The 21,837-nt window shown below is 35.5% G+C and overlaps 1 protein-coding gene across 9 annotated transcripts in view; it reads left to right on the forward strand.

The window, feature by feature from the left end:
- Positions 1–21,837, forward strand: part of EPHA5 (EPH receptor A5) — a 407,780-nt gene that overhangs the window by 276,907 nt on the left and 109,036 nt on the right. For all 9 annotated transcript variants that reach the window (XM_049886190.1, XM_049886191.1, XM_049886192.1 and 6 more), the window contains one exon: positions 20,881–21,005. In XM_049886190.1, the coding sequence (XP_049742147.1) occupies positions 20,881–21,005 (125 nt within the window). The remainder of the gene's footprint in view (positions 1–20,880; positions 21,006–21,837) is intronic.

The following is a 21,837-nucleotide window of genomic DNA, read 5'->3' on the forward strand; positions in this document are numbered from 1 at the left end:
TTCAGATATGTCTATAAGATAATTTAGCAACTGCAATACTCATTTGTTTAACATACCTAAGTACTCATTTTCTTACATTCAAATGATAGATGTATGTTTGAAAACAAGTACAACAGGGTAATCATTATATATTTGGTAAAGGGTCAGAAAAAACAAGGAAGACCATCAATGAGATGGACTGGTACAGGAGCCACAACGATGGACTCAAACATACCAACAATCATAAAGATGACACAGGACCGGGGCAAAGTTTTTTTCTCTTATACACACGGACATCAAGTAATAACAACCACAACAACCATAAGTAGTTTCGGTAAAACAGCAATGACACGTAGACATGTCTCTCTCTCTCTCTCTCTCTCTGCTTTATCTCTCTGTCTCAGTCTTTCTCTCTCTTTTTAGACGGGTATTGGATATATGGAGATATAGGTGTAGATATAAAGTGAGAGCTGGAACTTGACAGGACTGCTTGGTTTTTCGGGTCTTGCAATTTTTCTGCCTTTGACAAGGCTCAGTATTAGCACTTTTCTATTGCTCCTCTTAGTGGAAATGTTTGAGTTTTCCTTCTCTGACAGGTTTCTGCCTTCCACAGATTCTGGCTTTCCCAGGTTTTACTGTAGATGGGGATTTATCTACACTTATATTTCTTTAAACTACACATCTGTCAAAATTTTGGCTAATTGTTCAAAAATTATTTTCTGCAGATTATACTTAATAACAAAGGCAAGAGCAAAGACATTAGCTCTAACTGAACTAATGCCTCCTCTTTCAGGCACTGTTCTGAGCGATTTGCATATATTAAATCATTTGTTCTAAAGGCAGTATGATTATATTTTGGTATTTTGGGAGAGCTCAAAATATGCTTGTGATTTCCCTGCTGAATGATAAAGTAGAAATTACTGTTTAACAGATGGTGCCAATGCAAAAGCAGGATCAAACAGAAATTTTTAAATAGCTTCAGATTAAAGTCAGAAAAAATAAATAAAGATATTCCAGGATAAATAGAGCTCAACAAATAATTGTTTTTTTTTAAATATAGATATTCTTAACTTTCACACCTACGGTTGATTCTAAGTCAGTTTGTTGTATTTGAGTGAGCACTCTTCACTCAAAACATATATGGGATGTTCTAAGGGAAACCAGATAATTGACTCCTTATCCTTGCCTCATATTTGTCACCAAGCACACTATCATATAATTAAAATATGAGACCAAAACTGTCTTGTTTTGTTTTTTTGTTTTCTACCTTGAGGTAAATTTTTTTTTTTAAACACACAATTTCAAGTACTTGCTCATGGTATGAGAATAGGGGAGGATATGCTGATAGTTTGTCACAGTGAGTGGCTTAGACATTTTACTGTTTTCTAGGCTATTTAATCAAAATTGGTATTCTGTCAATTACTGGAGCCCTGTTTCTTGACAAATGCCTTCAGTGCCGCTTGGACCTCTTCCTTCAGTACCATCAGTTCCTGATCAGGTCCAAGCGGCACTGAAGGCACCGGTGAAAAACAAGGGTCCAGGAATTGGCTCAATACCAACTGAGATGTTTCAAATAAGTGGATGCAGCACTGGAAGTGCTAACTCAAAACATGCCAAGATATTTGGAAGACAGCTTCCCGGCCAACTGACTGGAAGAGATCCATGTTTATGCCTATTCCAAAGAAAGGTGATCGAACTGAATGCAGAAATTATCAAACAATATCATTAATATCACACATAAGTAGAATTTTGTTGAAGATCATTCAAAAGTGGCTGCAGCAGTACATCGACAGGGAACTGCCAGAAATTCAAGCCAGATTCAGAAGAGGCTGTGGAACGAAGGTTATCATTGCTGATGTCAGATGGATCCTATCTGAATGCAGAGAGTACCAGAGAGATTGTTGACTATGCAAAGACATTTGACTGTGTGAATCATAACAAGTTATGGATAACATCGTGAAGAATGGGAATTCCAGAACACTTGATTGTCCTCATGAGGAAACTCTATGTAGATGTAGAGACAGTCATTTGAAGAGAACAAGAGGATACTTCATGACTTAAAGTCAGGAAAGGTGTGCATCAGGATTGTATCCTTTCACCACACTTACTCCATCTGTATGCTGTCTGAGCAAATAATCCAAGAAGCTGGACAATATGAAGAAGAACAGGGCACCAGGATTAGATGAATACTCATTAACAATCTGTATTATGCAGATGACACAACCTTGCTTGCTGGAAGTGAAGAGGACTTGAAGCACTTACTGATGAAGACCAAAGACCTTCAGTATGGATTCCACCTCAACATAAAGAAAACAAAAATCTTCACAACTGGACTAATAAGCAACATCATCATAAATGGAGAAAAGACTGAAGTTATCAAGGATTTCATTTTACTTGGATCCAAAATCAACAACCATGGAAGGAGGGGTCAAGAAATCAAAAGACACATTGCAATGGGCAAATCTGCTGCAAAAGACCTCTTTAAAGTGTTAAAAGCAAAGATGTCATCTTGAAGACTAAGGTGCGCCTGACTCAAGCCATGGTGTTTTCAATTGCCTTAGATGCATGCAAAAGCTAGACAATGAGTAAGGAAGACCAAAGAAGAATTGATACTTTTGAATTATGGAGTTGGCAACAAATATTGAATATACCTTGGCCTGCCAAAAGAATGAACAAATCTGCCTTGGAAGAAGCATAGCCAGAATGCTTCTTCCAGAAGTCTCACATACTTTGAATATGTTTTCAGGAGGGATCAGTCCCTGGAGAAGGGCTTCATGCTTGGTGAAGTGGAGGATCTGAGAAAAAGGAAGACTTTCAACGAGATGGATTGACACAGTGGCTACAGCAGTGGGCTCAAGCATAGCAACAATTGTGAGGATGGCACAGGACTGGGCAATGTTTTGTTCCATTGTACATAGGGTTGCTATGAGTTAGAACTGACTTGACAGTATCTAACAACATCCTACTTAATATTGGTGACACTCTTTTTTATTTTACCATCATGCTATTTCTCATTAATTTATTTAAATTTTTTTCATTAAAATTGATTTGAAGTTAAGGCTTTTTTATAGCTTCCCATACATGTAAATCTTTCATTTATATTGTTCCCTTAAAGTTTGGTACAATTTAAAGGCAAAATTTCCAAGTCCATAGGAAACCAAAATAGCCATTAATTTTATGACATTTATTTTAGCCTACATAAGCAATAAAGAAATATTTGCCTATATAGGGTTTTTATTAAATCCATTGAAATATTAGGTTATAGCTGACCTATAAAAGCAAATTCCAAACAAAAATATTTTCCCAAAATTAAGACCTTTAATATTATTATTATTTTTATACTTTTCTAAATATCCACATTTTGTCCATAGTTTGGGAGAAACATTGGACACATTATTTTTTTATTTCTGGTTGAGTTATGGCAAATTGTAATATTAATTTGATTGGTTTCATAAGCAGATATGTAGACACATTTAGGAAATGTTTCTGTGTCTACTTTCTATGCCAATTCAATGTTATAGCATCTTAGGCAAAAAAAAAGCTAACGGTAAATGGGTTACCTTTAAGCTTTGCATTTTTTCATGATGCAATGTGTCTGGAATTCCTATACTTACATCTCAGTTACTAAAATAGTACTCTGCTAAGATTACTCATATGATAGATTATATTGACTAAAAGTTGCTTGACTTCCTGTTTTGTGTTTATTTTTTGCCCCACAATGTCTCTCAATTTCCTAATATGGTTCAGCAACATTGTTAAGTTTTTTTTTTATTTTTAATATCCCATCATATGCAAGCACAGAATTGAGCAAGTAATACCTATACTGTGCAGTGCCAAGACCAAAAGGCAAAGTTTATTGTTTTGAAGGCATATGAATGGCGGCAGGCTGAGCACCTAGAAACTACAATGAGAGATTTAGAGCAAGGTGTTGAATGTGGATAAGTTACTAAATTGATATATGAATCAGAACAAATTTCTATCTTCATCTTGAATCTATTACTTACATATATATTTTGGTTCTCCTTAGATAGTAGACAACTGTAATATAAAATCATGTCTTGTATATCCTTTATTTGCTTTAATGTCTAGAAAAATAATTTAACACATGCATACAAAAAAAATTGTCATTCTGTGTTCTGAAATTTTCAAGGAACTTGAGATTTAACTGCGAATAAGAGTGAAAGTTCTAGTCACCATAGAGGCTTACAAAAAAAAAAAAACTGCCCCAGTGGATTCCAACTCATAGCAACCCTATAGAACAGAGTAGAACTGCCCCATAGAGTTTCCGAGGAGTACCGGGTGGATTTGAACTGCTGACTTCTTGGTTAGTAGCCATAGCACTTAACCACTACACCACCAAGGTTTCCACTGAGGCTATAGTCCTGTAGTAAAAATGGATACAAGATAAGTAAAGAAATAAACATGTAATTTCAGGTTATGCTATTATAAAGAATTACAGAATAGTAGATGGGTGAGGGAAGGTCTTTCTGAAAATTTGACATGTTTTTCAAAGACCTTTTTAAAGTGAGGAAGAATTTACATGAATATCAAGAGGAAGAATGTTCTAAACAGAGAGAACTGCAAATGTGAAAGTACTGAGACAGGACAAGCTTGGAGTGTTCAAAGAACAGAAGGTAATCATAGCTGGTGGAGACCAAACGAGACTAGAGGAGGTGAAGTTAAAAAATTAGGTAGAGGATAAACCATGGAGGATTTGGGGCAGTAAGATAACCAAATTATAGTGTTAATGCATTAACTGTTCCTTTATAAGAAATGACTGAATGTATAGGAGATTTGAAAGAAGGATTCCAATCAGGAGAATAACCGTAGTGTCTTGGAGAAGGCCAGGAGTAATAGAATTATAAGAAGTTGTTATGTAAACACACATACACATGTAGCAGCATTTTTGGTGTATAATTTTTTATTCAATAAACTTCCCATAAAGTGTAAAATTTAATACATTTTAATATGTCTATGCTTATGAAACTTCACCACTCACATGATAGTGATAAGCATACCCATCACTCAAAAGTTTCCTCATAATTCTTAGCTATTCACCCAAAAAAGACTGAAAACTGTATGATATAATGTAGGACTCCAGAAAATTCAAATTAACCAGTAGTAGCAGAAAGTTAGCAGAAAGTAGATCAGATGTTGATTCACCCCTTTATTTGACAAAATTTATTAAGCATTTGGCATCACCCAGGATTCACTGGATGATAGGGAACAGAATACAAGTTTTCTAATTTTATGGAGATGATAATCTGGTTGGAGTAAACCAAATTATATATTAATGTACCAACAAACTGGTTTATCAAAAAGCTCTTGAAATTTCAGGAAAATATCAAATATTATAACAGGAAATGATCTCTAAATGGAAAAGCGCAAACATGGTAAAAGAGACCAGATAATAGGCAATGACACTGAGTAAAACGTTCAAGATAGCAGCGATTCATAAAAGGTCAGTACTAATCCAGCTACTCCACCTACCTGTCTCAAGTTTATGAACTTATGTAATTTTGTTGAAAGAATAGCTAATTCCAGTGTGATTTTCCTACAATATTTCTTAAATTTCCCTGATAAAATGACTCAACTGGAACGCTTACTAAAAACACAGAATAATTGGCCTCAAGTGACCTACTGAGTCAGAATTTACTGGAGAGAAGACTAATAGCATGTTATTTTGGGAAATACTATCCCAGTATTTCCTAAAAATACAGATTAGTAAAGCACCTAAGTGTGGTAAATTGTGCACGGCAAAGAAAAACAGTGGCTTTCAGCTGGCAGATACTGATAGACTCCTTAGGCAAATTTTGACATACAGAAATCAAATATAAATAATGCATTTAAAAAATCTTTTGTGTAAATGAATTAATGCATGACTCATGTGGAGACACTTCTGTAGTGAAGAAAAGGAAGTGCCATATGAGGAAATTTTAATCCATTCATGGGTTGCCACAGACTGAAAGATTTTTAAAATTTGTTATATACTTTCCTCAAAGTGTTAAGACACAAAATATAGATCAATATGTCAAATGCATTGAGATATATTTACTCAATTTTTAAATACAAATAACCAATACTTGATTCTTTCTGTAATTTATTTCAGTCTTCAAAACAACATTAGGTAAGGAGACTGATGAATAATCATTTCTTATTTCATTTGATACAATTAAAGTTTATGTTTTCTTCATATTCACTTCATTTTAAAGAATGAGATAGACATGATCCTACATTAAGTGAACTCTTACTTAAAAGTTCAACACATATAGCTCATTAAAAATTCTGTGATGATCAAGGAAATTCACCAACTATTTCTAAGCAGAGTTCTGAAATTCAGTAAACACGGAATACAAAACATCTCATCTGGTTAGGTACTTTGCATTTTGTTATTACCCAGCATTTAGAATAGAGCAGAATTTAGAGAAGAGGCTATAAATAGTTTGACTAATGAAGGATAAAATGATTAAAGAGTTATACAGAAGCATTATAATATTATTTTAATAGAGTTAGCTGGTAATATAAAAATATCCTTGATTTTTTAAACAATTTCTAAAATTGTGCAATTATCTTATTACAAATATTATTTACTTTGCATTCACCCCTTGCCTGGCACTGTACATACAGAATCAAATTTCAACCTTACAAAAAGATGACGAGTTTAGCACTATTGTTCCCACTTTAAAGATAAAAATGCACATTCAGAGAGCTTAAGTAACTTAGGGTCACACAGCTAAAAAGTCACTAGCTGCCTAAGGATTTGAAGCCAATTCTGTCTTATTTTAAAGCCATCTGTGTTATGGCATCCCTTCCTATCTTCTGCTACTGTGCATTTTACTAATTTTCTAGATTTTAATGGTTAGGAGGACATGTTGCTTTATGTAGCTGATGGCAGGGTTTTGTATATCATTGCTTGTACCATTGAGATGTTAGACATTTCTACCTTACATCATCATTTAAAAGTCAAATGGACATAGGTTAACAATTATGAAAGAACTATGCATGTATACCGGAATTGATCAATCAAGTAAAGTATAGCGGATGGTAGCAGCCAACTTTTTCACTGTTAGAATTTGAGGTTAATGGTAAGTAAAACGAGAAAGCTAGAATGATATACGCACTTATTGGTTGGAATTGGAGACATTAGTAAGAACTCATATTTAGCTATAAACTAAGATACAGACGCTTACATACACATCTAAGATATAGATGCTTATATATATGTGTGTGTGTATATATATATATACACATATATGGCACCCTGGTGGCACAGTGGTTAAGAGCCTTGGAAACCCTATGGGGCTGTTGTACTCCGTCCTATAGTGTCACTATAAGTCAGAATCAACTTGATGGGTTTTATATATATATATTAGTATACTGACATTTATTCCCTTGCTCCATCAGCTGAGAGGGCCTAGAAGCAACAACACTGTAGTAGCAACGACCACACCTAGCACCCAGATCTCAGTTTCTAATACCATTCTCCGATTAAAGAAACCAGGGTTTCTTGGAAAAATTATTCTAGCACTGGGGCAAGAAATATGCAAAACAAGCCTATAGTATCTGATCATATAGTGCATAAAGTAAGGAAGTGGCCCCCACCGACACACACACACACACACACACACACATAATAATGAGTGTATGTCAAGGAGACACAGTAGCTAATTGTGAGGGCTCCCATGGCCTGCTGGAATAATTTAAGCAACAAAATAAAGTAGTACTGGATTATAAGGTGAAGTATTTTTAGAAGATCCACAAGTCCATTATTTTTTTCCACAAGTCTATACTATTATGAATAAAGGATTAAATAAATACATGTAAGCAAGTAGACCAAATCTCTCTTGCAGAATTCCAAATAATTTATGTAGATTTCGTTCTTGCTCAAAGAGGTGGGACATAATTTCCTACTTTTTTAGTGTGGGCAATACAAAATGGCTTCCTTCCAAGGAGTATAATATGGAAGGTGGGGGCAGAATTTACAGTGGAGAAACTTGACAAACACTACCTAAGCCAGGTGATCAAGATAAATTTCAACAGTGATAATGTATGATGATAGAATATTACCATTGATATGATGTGATGGAATGACATTTTATTTCTTTGATCATCTTTCCAAAAACTCATGACCCTAGTCCAATTATGAGAACATCAAACAATCCCTATTAAGAGAAAGTCTACAAATTATCTCACCTGTACTTCTCAAAACTGTCAAGGTCATAAAAAACACAGAAAGCCTGAGAAATTATCACAGCCAAGAGGAGCCTAAGGAAACATGCTGACTAAATATAATATATCCTGGATGGAAGCTTACAACAGGAAAAGGACATTAGATTAATAACTTAGGAAATCTGACTAAAGTATGGACTTTAGCTAGTAATAATGTATGGATATTGGTTCATTAATTGTGACAGATGCACCATACTAATATGAGATGTTAATAATAAGTGATATGCCACGAGGTGTGAAGTATATGGGACCTCACTACACTATCTTCATAATTATTCTGTAAATGTAAAATTATTCCAAGTTAAAAATTTAATTAAACCATTTTAAACAAAAAGTTAGTCCATAACAGGAACTGTTACTAGACTAAATATTCAGTATCTTGCTTATTAAACCAGTGCTCAAAGTTCAGTTTGAATGCAAAAATTGTAATTTGGAATATTTCCATATATCCAAAACCTAGGGCTCAGAATTTGCTAAAATTATTTGTTTCTATCCATGACTTATTTATCTTTTTTTTTCTTTACTTACATAGGGAAAGTCATAGTTTTATGATTTGATATGGCCCAACAAAATTTTATGAGGTACAAGTGTTCTAAATAATCATTCTAATTTTTGTGCCAAACTAACTTAATAAAAATGTGAGTGGAAAAAGACTGAAAAAGGATATCAGCAAGGAAGGCAAATAAGAAATTGAACACGCCCCTTGATGCTGACAAATCTGGTTATAGTTATGTTAATGTGTGTAATACTTGTCAAATAATTTGCTCATCATTATTATGTTCCTGGGAGGAGTCAGCGTCCCCACTTTCATCAGCTTTACACAAATGATGCAGAGATGGTCTCACCCATGAGGAAATTATTCCTGAACTCTTCTGAGCTCAGAAGTGGTTCCTCCACCCCTGCTATTCTGCTCCATTATTTTAAATAATAATTTATAGCCTTTGAGGATACTGAGTTTGGAATAAAATGATGCTTGTTAAACAAAATAAACAGACTCTGAAATCTAAATAATTAATGTTTCATTTTGATGTGTGTAAGTAAATAATCAAATATTTCCTCTTCAGACTGATTATGTCTGTATTGACATTTGTATGGTAGCTTCACTTTGAAATGGTTCAGTTTTTGTTTAAATAGCTGATTAAATTTTAAAACAGAGCACCAATCCCCAACATTCTTGTATGTGTGTCTACAGTATCACAAACTCAGTTTTGAATGATACATGATAACATATGTATTTCTCATTTATTCATTCAACAGATATGTCTTCTCTATACGCCATGTGATTTTTGTGGTTCTGGAAATATAGCAGTGTACTGAACCAAATCAACCTCTGCCTTCATGGAGCTTACATGTTAAATGTAATCTCTGCATTGAAAGATGGCAAAACCATCAACTTCTTAGATTAAACTGATACTTATCTAAACAAACTGCATCCATCTAAAAGAGGATGTTTGCAATGTAGTAAAGCAAATGAAGTGTTGAATATTTATTTTTATAGAGGTCTTTACTTATATTTAATTCAGTAGATATATCGTGGTAATGGAAAAAGTGAGTGTAGTTAATAGTTCAAGATAATTTGTAATTGCATAAATGTATAATTTATAAAAAAATGCTGACAAAGTACATAAACCAATAAGCATACTAATGAAAAAATAATGGCAGTTATCTCCTGACTTCCTAGGAAGGATGAAAGTAGTTGACCATTGTCCTTAATCCTCTGTTACTGCTTCTACTTGAATAAACTTGCTATTTTGCCACAAACAATGTGATGAACTAGGGGGCCCATAGCTTTTTCTTTTATGTTACCACATCTTTTAGATGCCTTGTGCACAAAGCAGAATATGGCATGACTCACCCCTCACTGAAAAATCAAAAGATATTTTGAACATATGTTAAAATGTGACTGTTAAGAGCTGTCAATTACAGTGTCTATGGAAGTAAACTAATTTCAAAGCTACTTTTTTAGACAATTTTGGCTTTATATGCACACTTTGTGTTCTATAATATAATATTCCAGAAAACTTTGTGGAACTGGACATGTTGAAGGAAACAAACCAAGGCTGAAAATGTGCATCATCTGAACCTGAATATTACCAAGCTCTGAAATTAAATAATGAAAATATACCTTACAGCAGCAAGACATAATTCCACAATAAGTATATATAGCACTAGACAGTAAAGTTATATTGCTCTCTTATGAATTATATCTAATTCTATGTATTTGAATTTCATTAAAGAAAACACTTCACCCTTCAGTTTCATACTTGAATTTATTGTCATGACAAAAAATTTTAAAAAGTAAAGTTTTGTGTCTATTAACTTGAATTTTTACTTCTAAGTATTTGTTCCATACACATTTATTGAATGTTTGGTTGCTGTCCCAGGCAATATTCTAAATGCTAGGGATTCAACAGTGAACATAATAAACAATATTCCTGTCCTCATAAAACTTACATTTTAGTTGGGAGAATAAAAAAGAAACAAACAAATGTATAATTAAGATATACAGCATGTCAGATGTAAGATGTAAGAGCTAAGGAGGAAAATAAAAGACTGAGGGTTACAGGGAATTGTGAGGTAAGAGGAGACGAGGATGAGAGTTGGATATTAATGTAAATAGAGTAGTCAGGTAAAACTTCACTGAGATACCCAAAAGAGGTTAGCAAGAGAGCCAGGGAGAAATCTGTGGGGAGAGCATACATGAAGGAGGGAATACCAAGTACAACGTTCTTTAGGCAAGAGTGTGTCTGGAACACCGTAAGAACAGAAAGCCTGGGGCAGAGCTGGTGAAGAAGAATAACAGAAGATGAGGTTGGAGAAGATTCAGGGTGCCAGACAGTGTTGATCCTACTAAGCAATTTCAGATTTGGGTTTTTACTCTTGAGTAAGACAGAGAGACATTGGATAGGCAGAAGATGATTTAACTTATGTTTTAAAATAATTGGCCTCTTCTCCCCATCCCACTTTCAGATTTCTATTGGGCCTTACATACAGTTCTAAACATTATTTTGCTTTCTCTTATTCAAAATATTTTCTATGATTTGGTTACATTTGCTGAGAAGTGTATAAAAATAACTGCACATGACAAATTGCAGCACATTATTTTGCCTGAAAAATACTAGAAATCAAAATACTTGGAAATTATCTATTTTTTTAAAGTCTCATAAGATATCTGCTACAATGTAGATAGGGCTACACCTCTAGTTATATACTACTCACTATATACACTACTCACTATGACTGACATTTCTATTTTAGGGAAAAGCCACTCATTAGCCTATCATGGTTTGTCTTATGTCTTTTACAAATGCTAAAAACTGCTAAAGTAAAGGTCATATTGTTGTTGTTGTTGTTAGGTGCCATCACGTCAGTTCCGAGTCGTAGCAACCCTATGTACAACAGAATGAAACACTGCCTGGTCCTGCTGTATTCTCACAGTCATTATGTTTGAACCCATTGTTGCAACCACTGTGTCAATCCGTTTTGTTGAGGGTCTTCCTTTTTTTCACTGACCCTCTCCTTTACCAAGCATGATATCCTTCTCCAGGGACTGATCCCTCCTAACAACATGTCCAAAGTATGTGAGACATAGTCCTACCATCCTTGCTTCTAAGGAGCATTCTGGCTTTACTTCCTCCAAGACAGATTTGTTCGTTTTTTTGCAGTCCATGGTGTGTTCAATATTCTTTGCTAACACCACAATTCAAAGGCATCAATTCTTCTTTGGTCTTCTTTATTCATCATCCAGCTTTCACATGCATATGATGTGATTGAAAATGCCATGGCTTGGGTCAGGCACACCTTAGTCTTCAAGATGACATTTTTGCTTTTTAACACTTTAAAGAAGTCCTTTGCTGCAGATTTGCCCAATGCAATGTCTTTTGATTTCTTGACTGCTGCTTCCATGGGAGTTGATCGTGGATTCAAGTAAAATGAAATCCTTGATGACCTCAAACTGTTCTCCATCTATTATAGTGTTACTTATTGGTCCAGTTGTCAGGATTCTTGTTTTCTTTATGTTGAGATGTAATCCATACTGAAGGCTATGGTCTTTTATCTTCAGTAAGTGCTTCAAGTCTTCTTCACTTTCAGCAAGTAAGGTTGTGCCATCTGTATAAGACAGGTTGTTAGTAAGTCTTCCTCCAAACCTGATGCCCCGTTCTTCTGGGTATAGTCCAACTTCTCAGATTATTTGTCCATCATCCAGATTGAATATTCATGATAAAAGGATACAACCCCGACACACACCTTTCCTGATTTTAGACTATGCACTATCCCCTTGTTATGTTTGAACAACTGCCTCTTGGTCTATATAGAGGTTCCTCATGAGCACAATTAAGTGTTCTGGAATTCCTATCCTTTGCAATGTTATCCATAATTTGTTATGATCCACACAGTAGAATCTCTTTGCATAATCAATAAAACACAGGTAAACATCTCTGCTATTCTCCACTTTCAGCCAGGATCCATCTGATATCAACAATGGTATTGCTGGTTCCATGTCCTTTTCTGAATCTGGCTTGAATTTCTGGCAGTTCTTTGTCTATATACTGCTCCACCCACTTTCAAATGATTTTCAGTGAAATTTTACTTGTGCATGATATTAATGATACTGTTTGATAAATTTCACATTTTGTTGGATCACCTTACTTGGAAATAGGCATAAATATGGATCTCTTCCAGTTGGTTGGCCAGGTAGTTATCTTCCAAAATTTCTTGAGATAGATAAATGAGCACTTCCAGAGCTGCATCCATTTGTTGAAACATGTCAGTTGGTGTTCCGTCAATTCCTGGAGCCTTGTTTTTCACCAGTGCCTTCAGGTCAGCTTGTACCTCTTCCTTCAATACCATGAGTTCCTAGTCATGTGCTACCTCCTGAAATGTTTGAATGTCGGCCAATTATTTTTGGTATAATGACTGTGTATTCCTTCCATCTGTTTTTGATGTTGCCTGTGTCATTTAATATTTTCACCATAGAATTCTCCAATATTACAACTGGAGGCTTGAATTTTTTCTTAAGTTCTTTCAGCTTGAGAAATGCTGAGCTTGTTCTTCCCTTTTCATTTTCTATCTCCAGGTTTTTGCAAGTGTCATTATAATACTTTACAAAGTAATGGTCATATACGACAGGAAAAATATTAGTCAACTCCACTTTATGGTATCAAACATAGTGTGCATGCAAGATCCAACAGATTGATAATATTTGGTAAGTTGATTCAAATATAAAAAAAAAATTTAAGAATTCAAAATACAAGGGTAAATATCAAGACATATCTGAAATAGTAATTTTTTTTTTCAATTTTATTCTGAAAAGTAGTCATTTAATAGACACTAAAGCAGTTTCTCATACTGTGGTGGGTTGCATGCTTCTGTGATGCTCAAAATCTAACAGGGTCACCCATGGTGGACAGGGTTCAGCTGAACTTCCAGACTAGGAAGAAGGACCTGGTGATCTATTCTAAAAAACTAGCCAGTGAAAACCATGAATAGCAGCAGAACATTGTCTGGTATAGTGCCAGAAGATGAGCCCTTCACATTGGAAGGCACTCAGAAGACAATTGGGGAAGAGCTGCCTCTTCAAAGTGGACTGGTCCTTAATGGCAAGTAAAGCTTTTGAGCTCTTCATTTACTGATGTCACAGGACTCAAAATGAGAAGAAACAACTGCAAGCGTCCATTAGTAATTGGAACATGGAATGAATGAAGTACAAAAGTAGAAAAATAGAAGTTATCAAACATGAAATCAAAGGCATAAAAATCTTTGTCGTAGGCAATAGTGAGCTGAAATGGACTGGTATTGGCCATTTTGAATGGGACACTCATATGGTTTACTATGTTAAGAATGACAAGTTGAAGAGAAATGGTGTTGCGTTCATCCTCAAATAGAATATTTCAAGATCTATCCTGAAGGACAATGCTGTCAGTGATAGGATAATATCCATAAGCGCACAAGGAAAATCAGTTACTAAGAGTATTATTAAAATTTATGTACCAACCAATAACACCAAAGATAAAGATACTGAAATTCTTTACAAACTTCTGCAGTCTGAAATTGTTCAAACATGCAGTCAGCATGCACAGATAATTACTGGCCATTGGAATGTAAAAGTTGGAAACAAAGAAGAGGGATTGGTAATTGGAAAACATGGCCTTGGTGATAAAAATGTCACCAGAGATGGCATGATAGAATTTTGCAAGACCAACAACTTATTTGTTGTAAACACTTTTTTCCAACAACATAAATGGCTACTATTCACATGGACCATTCAGGATGGAATACACAGGAATCAAATCAACTACATCTGTGAAAAGAAATAATGGAAAACCTCAATATCAATCAGAACAAACCCAAGGGCCAATTGTGGAAAAGACTATAAATGTTCATATGCAAGTTCAAGTTGAAGCTGAAGAAAATTAAAACAAGCCCATGAGAGACAAAGTACAAACTTGAGTACACCCCACCTAAATTTAGACACCATCTCAAGAATAGATTTAATGTATTGAGCATTAATGATCAAAGGCTAGATGTGTTGTGGGATGACATCAGTGATATACATGAAGAAAACAAGACATCATTAAAAAGGCAGCAAAGATAGAAAAGACCAAAATGGATGTCAGAACATACTCTGAAACTTGCTCTTCAACATAGAGTAGCTAATGAATAGAAAAAATGATGAAGTAAAAGAGCCGGACAGAAGATCTCAAAGGGCAGCTCAAGAAGAAAAGTAAATTATTATAATTACATGTGCAAAGACCTGGAGCTAGGAAACCAAAAGGGAAGATCATGCTCAGCTTGAGCCCTTTGTTGCAGCCACTGTGTCAATCCATCTCATTGAGGGTCTTCCTCTTTTTTGCTGACCCTGTACTTTACCAGTGGAAACCCTGGTGGCGTAGTGGTTAAGTGCTATGGTTGCTAACCAAAGGGTCAGCAGTTCGAATCCACCAGGCACTCCTTAGAAGCTCTATGGGGCAGTTCTACTCTGTCCTATAGGGTCACTATGAGTTGGAATCGACTCGATGGCACTGGGTTTGGTTTGGTTTTTGGTTTTGTACTTTACCAAGCATGATGTCCTTCTCCAGGGACTGATCTTTCCTGATAACATGTCTAAAATATGTGAGATATACTGTCACCATCCTTGCTATTTGAAGTGAAGAAAAAAACTCAAGTCTTCAGTGACAATATTGAAGGACTTTATGGGCAAAATATTGAGCAATGCAGAAAGCATTAAAAGAAAATGGAAGGAGTACACAGAGTCACTATACAAAAATAATTGGTCGACAATCAACCATTTCAGGAGGTAGCATATGATCAAGAACCAATGGTATAGAAGGAAGAAGTCCAAGCTGCAATGAATGCATTGGTGAGAAACAAGACTCCAGGAATTGACAGAATACTACCTGAGATGTTTTGACAAATAGATTCAATAAAGGAAGCGCTCACTAGTCTATGCCAAGAAATTTGGAAGACAGCTACCCGTATTTGTGACCATTCCAAACAAAGGTGACCCAACAGAATGCAAAAGTTATCAAATAATATAATTAATATCACATGCTAATATCCTAGAGAAATAAGAGCCCTCACACGAATAGACATATGTACACCCATGTTCATTCCAGCACTGTTTACAATAGCAAAAAGATGGAAACAAATAAGGTGCCCATCAACAGATGAATGGATAAATACATTATGATATATTCACACAATGGGATACTACACAATAATAAGGAACAATGATGAATCTATGAAACATCTCAACATAGAGGAATCTGGAAGGCATTATGCTGAGTGAAATTAGTGAGTTGCAAAAGGACAAATATTATATGAAACCACTATTATAAGAACTCAAGAAAAGTTTTAAACACAGAAGAAAATATTATTTGATGGTTACGAGGGTGCGGAGGGAGGGAGTGAGAGATGTATTCACTAATTAGATAATAAAAAAAAATAGGCAAGTATTATTTTAGGTGAAGGGAAGGACAACACACAACACTGGGGAAGTCAGTACTACTGGACTAAACCAAAAGCAAAAAAGTTTCCTGAATTGAACCAAACACTTCGAGGGACAGAGTAGCAGGGGCGGGGGTCTGAGGACCATGGTTTTGGGGGACATCTAGTCAATTGGCATAACAAGGTGTTTTAAGAAAACATTCTTCATCCCACTTTGGTGAGTGGTGTCTGGGGCCTTAAAATCTAGCAAGTGGCCATCTAAGATGTTTCAATTGGTCTTAGCCCACCTGGAGCAAAGGAGAATGAAGAACACTAAAGACACAAGGAAAATATGAGCCCAAGAGACAGAAAGGGCCACATAATCCAAAGACCCCATCAGCCTGAGTCCAGTACAACTAGATGGTGCCCAGCTACCACCAATGACTGCCCTGACAGGGAGCACAACAGAGAATCCCTGATGGAGCAGGAGAAAAGTGGGATGCTGACCTCAAGTTTTAGTAAAAAAAAAAAAAAAGACTTAATAGCCTGACTGGGACTGGAAGGACCCCAGAGATCATGGTCCTCAGACTGTCAGCCAAAAACTGAAACCATTCTGGAAGCCAACTCTTCAGACAAAGATTAGACTGGACTATAAGACATTAAATGATACTGGCGAGGAGTGTGCTTCTTAGCTCAAGTAGACACATGAGCTTGGGCAGCTCCTGTCTCGAGGCGAGATGAGAAGAAAGAGGGGGACAGGAGCTGGTCACGGGAAATACAGGGTGCAGAGAAAGTGTGTTGTCACATTCTGGGAGAGCAACTAGGGTCACATAACCATGTGTGTATAAGTTTCTGTATGAGAAACTGACTTGAATTGTAAACTTTCACTTAAAGCACAGTTAAAAAAGAATATCACATGCAAGTAAAATTTTCCTAAAGATAATTCAAAATGATTGCAGCAGCATATCAACAGGGAGCTACTAGAAATTCAAGCTGGATTCATAAGGGGACGTGGAATGAGGGATATCATTGCTGATGTCAGACAGATCTTGGCTTAAAGCAGAGAATACCAGTTAGATGTTTACTTGTGTTTTATTGACTGTGCAAAGGCATTCAACTGGGTGGATCATAACAAATTATGGATAACATTGCAAAGGATAGGAACTCCAGAACACTTAATTGTTCTCATGAGGAATCTGTACATAGATCAAGAGGCAATTGGTGGAAAAGAAGGGGGAATACTGTGTCATTTAAAATTGAAAAAGGTGTGTGTTAGGGTTGTATCGTTTCATCATACTTATTCAATCTGTATGCTGAGCAAATAATCTGAGAAGCTGCATTATATGAAGAAGAACATTACATCAGCATTGGAGGAAGACTCCTTATCAACCTGGGAGATATGCAGATGACACAACCTTGCTTGCTTAAAGTGAAGAGTGAAACACTTACTGATGAAGATCAGTGATCATAGCCTTCAGTATGGATTACACCTCAACATACAGAAAGCAAAAGTCATTATAACTGGACCAATAAGCAATATCATGATAAATAGAGAAAACATTGAAGTCATCAAGGATTTCATTTTACTTGTATCAACAATCAATGCCCTTGGAAGCAGCAGTCAAGAAATGAAATGACGTCTTGCATTGGACAAATCTGCTGCAAAAGACCTCTTTTAAGTGTTAAAAAAGCAAAGACATCACTTTGAGGACTAAGGTGGGCCTGGCCCAAGCCATGATATTTTCTATTGCCTCATATGCATGCAAAAGATGGACAATGAATTAGGAAGACTGAGGAAGAATCGGTGCCTTCAAACTGTGGTGTTGGCAAAGAGTATTGAATATACCACGGATTGCCAGAAGAAGAGACAAATCTGTCGTTGAAGAAGTACACCAGAATGCTCCTTGGAAGCAAGGATGGTGAGAGTTCGTCTCACATATCAGGGACATGTTATCAGAAGGGACCAATCCCTGGAGAAGGACATGATTCTTGGTAAAATAGAGGGTCAGCAAAAAAGAGGAAGACCCTCAACAAGATGAATTGACACAGTGACTGCAACAATGGATTCAAACATAGCAACAATTGTGAGGATGGCACAGGACAAAGAAGTGTTTCATTCTGTTGTACATAGGCCCCTAACGAGTTATAAATGACTCAGGGGCACCTAACAACAACAACAAGGCCCATATCTATGAGCACCAAAAGTGATTGTAACTTCTACTTAAATATTTGGAGGAAGTATAAATGGGGGAACATGCTATAGATGTCAAGATATTCCACATGTTTATTAACAGATTTTTTTTTAAGAAAAACACACTACACTATGTGAATTTATAGATGATTACAGGACCTACCTGATTAGAATGACAATACATTATAAAAAATACCCTTAATATTCTGGAAATGTGATGATATCGATAGTCCTGCATCTTTAATCATAATGGTACATATTATACAAAGTCTATAAATTTATAATTATAGACAATACATAATGTCATCAAGAATATCTCAGTCTCTAAAAGTGTAAGATAATTTATGTTTTTCCAAGCTTTATTGAGAAAATATCAACTTCAGATTCTGTTGTTGTTGCTAGGTGTCATCATATCGGTTCCAACTCATAATGACCCTAGTTACAATAGAAAAATAATTTACTGGTTCTGTGCTATCCTCACATTCATTGTTATGGTTCAGCCCATTGTTACAACCACTGTGTCAGTCCATATCATTGAGCGTCTTCCTCTTTTTCACTGACCCTCCACTTACCAAGCTTGATGTCCTTCTCCAGGGATTGGCTACTCGTGATAATGTGTACAAGATGAAGTCTCCTTTTTAATTATCCAGCTTTGGCGTGTGTATGAGGCAATTGAAAATACCATGGCTTGGGTCAGGCACATCTTAATCCTCAAAGTGACACCTTTGGTTTTGTAACACTTGAAAGAGGTCTTTTGCAACAGATTTGCCCAATGCAAGACGTCATTTGATTTCTTTACTGCAATTTCCACTGGTGTTGATTGTTGATCCAAGTAAAATGAAATCCTTCACAACTTCAATCTTTTCTCTGTCTATCATGATGTTGCTTATTGGTCTAGTTTTGAGGATTTTTCTTTTATGTTGAGATATAATCCATACTGAAGGCTGTAGTCCTTGATATTCATCAGTAAGTGCTTCAAGTACTCTTCACTTTCAGCAAGCAGGTTGAGTCACCGGCATATTGCAGGTTATTAGTTAGTCTTTTTCCTATCCTGATGCCCATCCTTCTTCGTATAATCCTGATTATGGGAATATTTGCTCAGCATACAGATTGAATAAATAAGGGTTCAGTTCTAAACCATACAGTTTCCCCTTGTTCTTTTGAACAACTGCTTCTTGGTCTTAATACAGATTGTGTTTGAGCACAATTGCCTTATTTTTATGTGGTTGGCTACCAAAGTAGAAGGCATGTGTTATTTGCAGAAAAATACAGCAAGTGTTCTGGGATTCCCATTCTTCCCAATGTTATCCATAATTTGTTATGATACACACAAATGTCTTTGCATAGTCAATAAAACACAGGTAAACATCTTTCTGGTATTCTCTGCTTTCAGCCAAGATCTATCTGATATCAGTATGCTATCCCTCATCCCATGTTCTTCAGAATCCAGCTTGAATATCTGCCAATTTCCTGTTGATGTACAGGTGCAGCCATTTTTGAATTATCTTCAGCAATCTTTTTCTTGAATGTGGTATTAATAATGTTGTTAAATAGTTTCCACATTCCATTGGATCAGCTTTCTTTGGAATGGGCATAAATATGAATCTCTTATAGTCATTTGACCAGGTAGCTGTCTTCTAAATTTCTTGACATAAATAATAGAGCATTTCCAGTGTTGCATCCATTTGTTGAAGCATCTCAATAGTTATTGTTAATTCCTGGAATCTTGATTTTCACTAATGCCTTCAGTGCACCTTGGATTTCTTCCTTCAGGACCACCATACTTGATCATATGCCACCCACGAAACGGTTAAGCCTCAACCAATTTTTTTTTTTAATAATGATTCTGTGTATTCCTTCCATCTTCTTCTGATTCTTCCTATATCATTCAATTTTTTGCTCATAGAATCCTTCAGAATTGCAACTTGAGGCTTGATTTTTTTCTTAAGACCTTTCGAGTTGAGAAATGCCAAGCGTATTCTTCCTTTTTGGTTTCTTAACTCCAGGTTTTTGCACAATTCATTATAAAACTTGACTTCGTTTTCTCAAGCCACCCTTTGGAATTTTTTGTTTAATTCTTCTACTTCATTATTTCGTCTGTTTGCTTTAGCAGCTCTACATTCAAGAGCAAATTTCAGAGTATTTTCTGACATGCGTTTTGGGTCTTTCCTTTTTTTTCATGACCTTTTGCTTTCTTCATGTATGGTGACGTTGTTGCCATCCCACAACATTGTTGAGGGTCAGATTGGGGTGGCATTGTCTGCAGATTCTGTTACAATGGTTTTATTATGAGAAAATATTCAGGATTATTTAGCTGATAAGTATTTGTAAAATACTTCACAATAAATTTCTATTGAATGGAGAAAGGTAAATTGTTACTAGGTTAAAAAAATTCAGTTGCTTTGGATTTTTATTATATGACATTCCAAACATGGCAGCTTATATTTTATACATAAAAAAATTGTTCCTGAAATGATTAGGTGTATGAACAAGTATCTGGTTAGAATTTCAAGACCCTGTTAATCACCTTACTCTTTATCTATACTATTTTGCAGCTCCCTCTCCAGTTACCAATGTGAAAAAGGGGAAGATTGCAAAAAACAGCATATCTTTGTCTTGGCAAGAGCCAGATCGCCCCAATGGAATCATCTTGGAATACGAAATCAAATATTTTGAAAAGGTGAGACTTACAGTGAAAATTGTTCTTCTTTAAAAAAAAATTAGAATCTGCAAGTATCCAATTTGTGGCGTATGTTGCAATTTTATGTGTAAATCAATGAAAATTGATTTTGTAATCATGATTATGGACATAGATGTGTACAGGGAGTACTCTATTCATGTTGTTCTTCTGCCAGATAGTTTATGTTTCCTGGATACTGCCATACAGTCCTAACTGGCTTTACTAGGTTTCACAGCATTAAAAGATGAAGTCATAGGACATTTTTTAAGTGTTGTAAGCACTTAATCTGTGCACTTTTCCAGAGTTACTTCAGTGTGTTACAAGAAAAATGATGTTTGTTTGACAGTAACTATGCATAATAGTTTAATTTTTTTATGCATAGGCAGATGAAATATATAATTTTTGTAAAATTATAACAAAAATATAACACTATAGTATAAACTTTATTTTTTAAATCTTGAGAGTATAAAATTGAACCGTGAGCCTCACATTACCCATTTTGTCTTCGTTTCCTCATCTTCTTTGAGTTGTCTTTAAGGTCCATCCTTATATATTTTGTCATAATATTTGTTGGGGTCTAAAGGCAAACATCATCCATCTTCTTTTTTGAACCCTCAATCAAGTGAGCTATTGAGAAAGGTACAATAAATAGAAATTGGTAAAGATGAAACAGCCTATGTGACTCAGATATATAATAATATTCAGCTTTCTTACCACTCTCACCCCTATTCTACTTTGATTTTTGTATAGCTTGTATCTGAAGAACATACATTGCTTAGAACATCCTGATATAATAGAGAATAAAAAGATAGATGGACACCCAAACCTGTCT

This window comes from Elephas maximus, chromosome 5 (genome assembly GCF_024166365.1).
Source record: "Elephas maximus indicus isolate mEleMax1 chromosome 5, mEleMax1 primary haplotype, whole genome shotgun sequence".
NCBI classification, from domain to species: Eukaryota; Metazoa; Chordata; class Mammalia; order Proboscidea; family Elephantidae; genus Elephas; species Elephas maximus.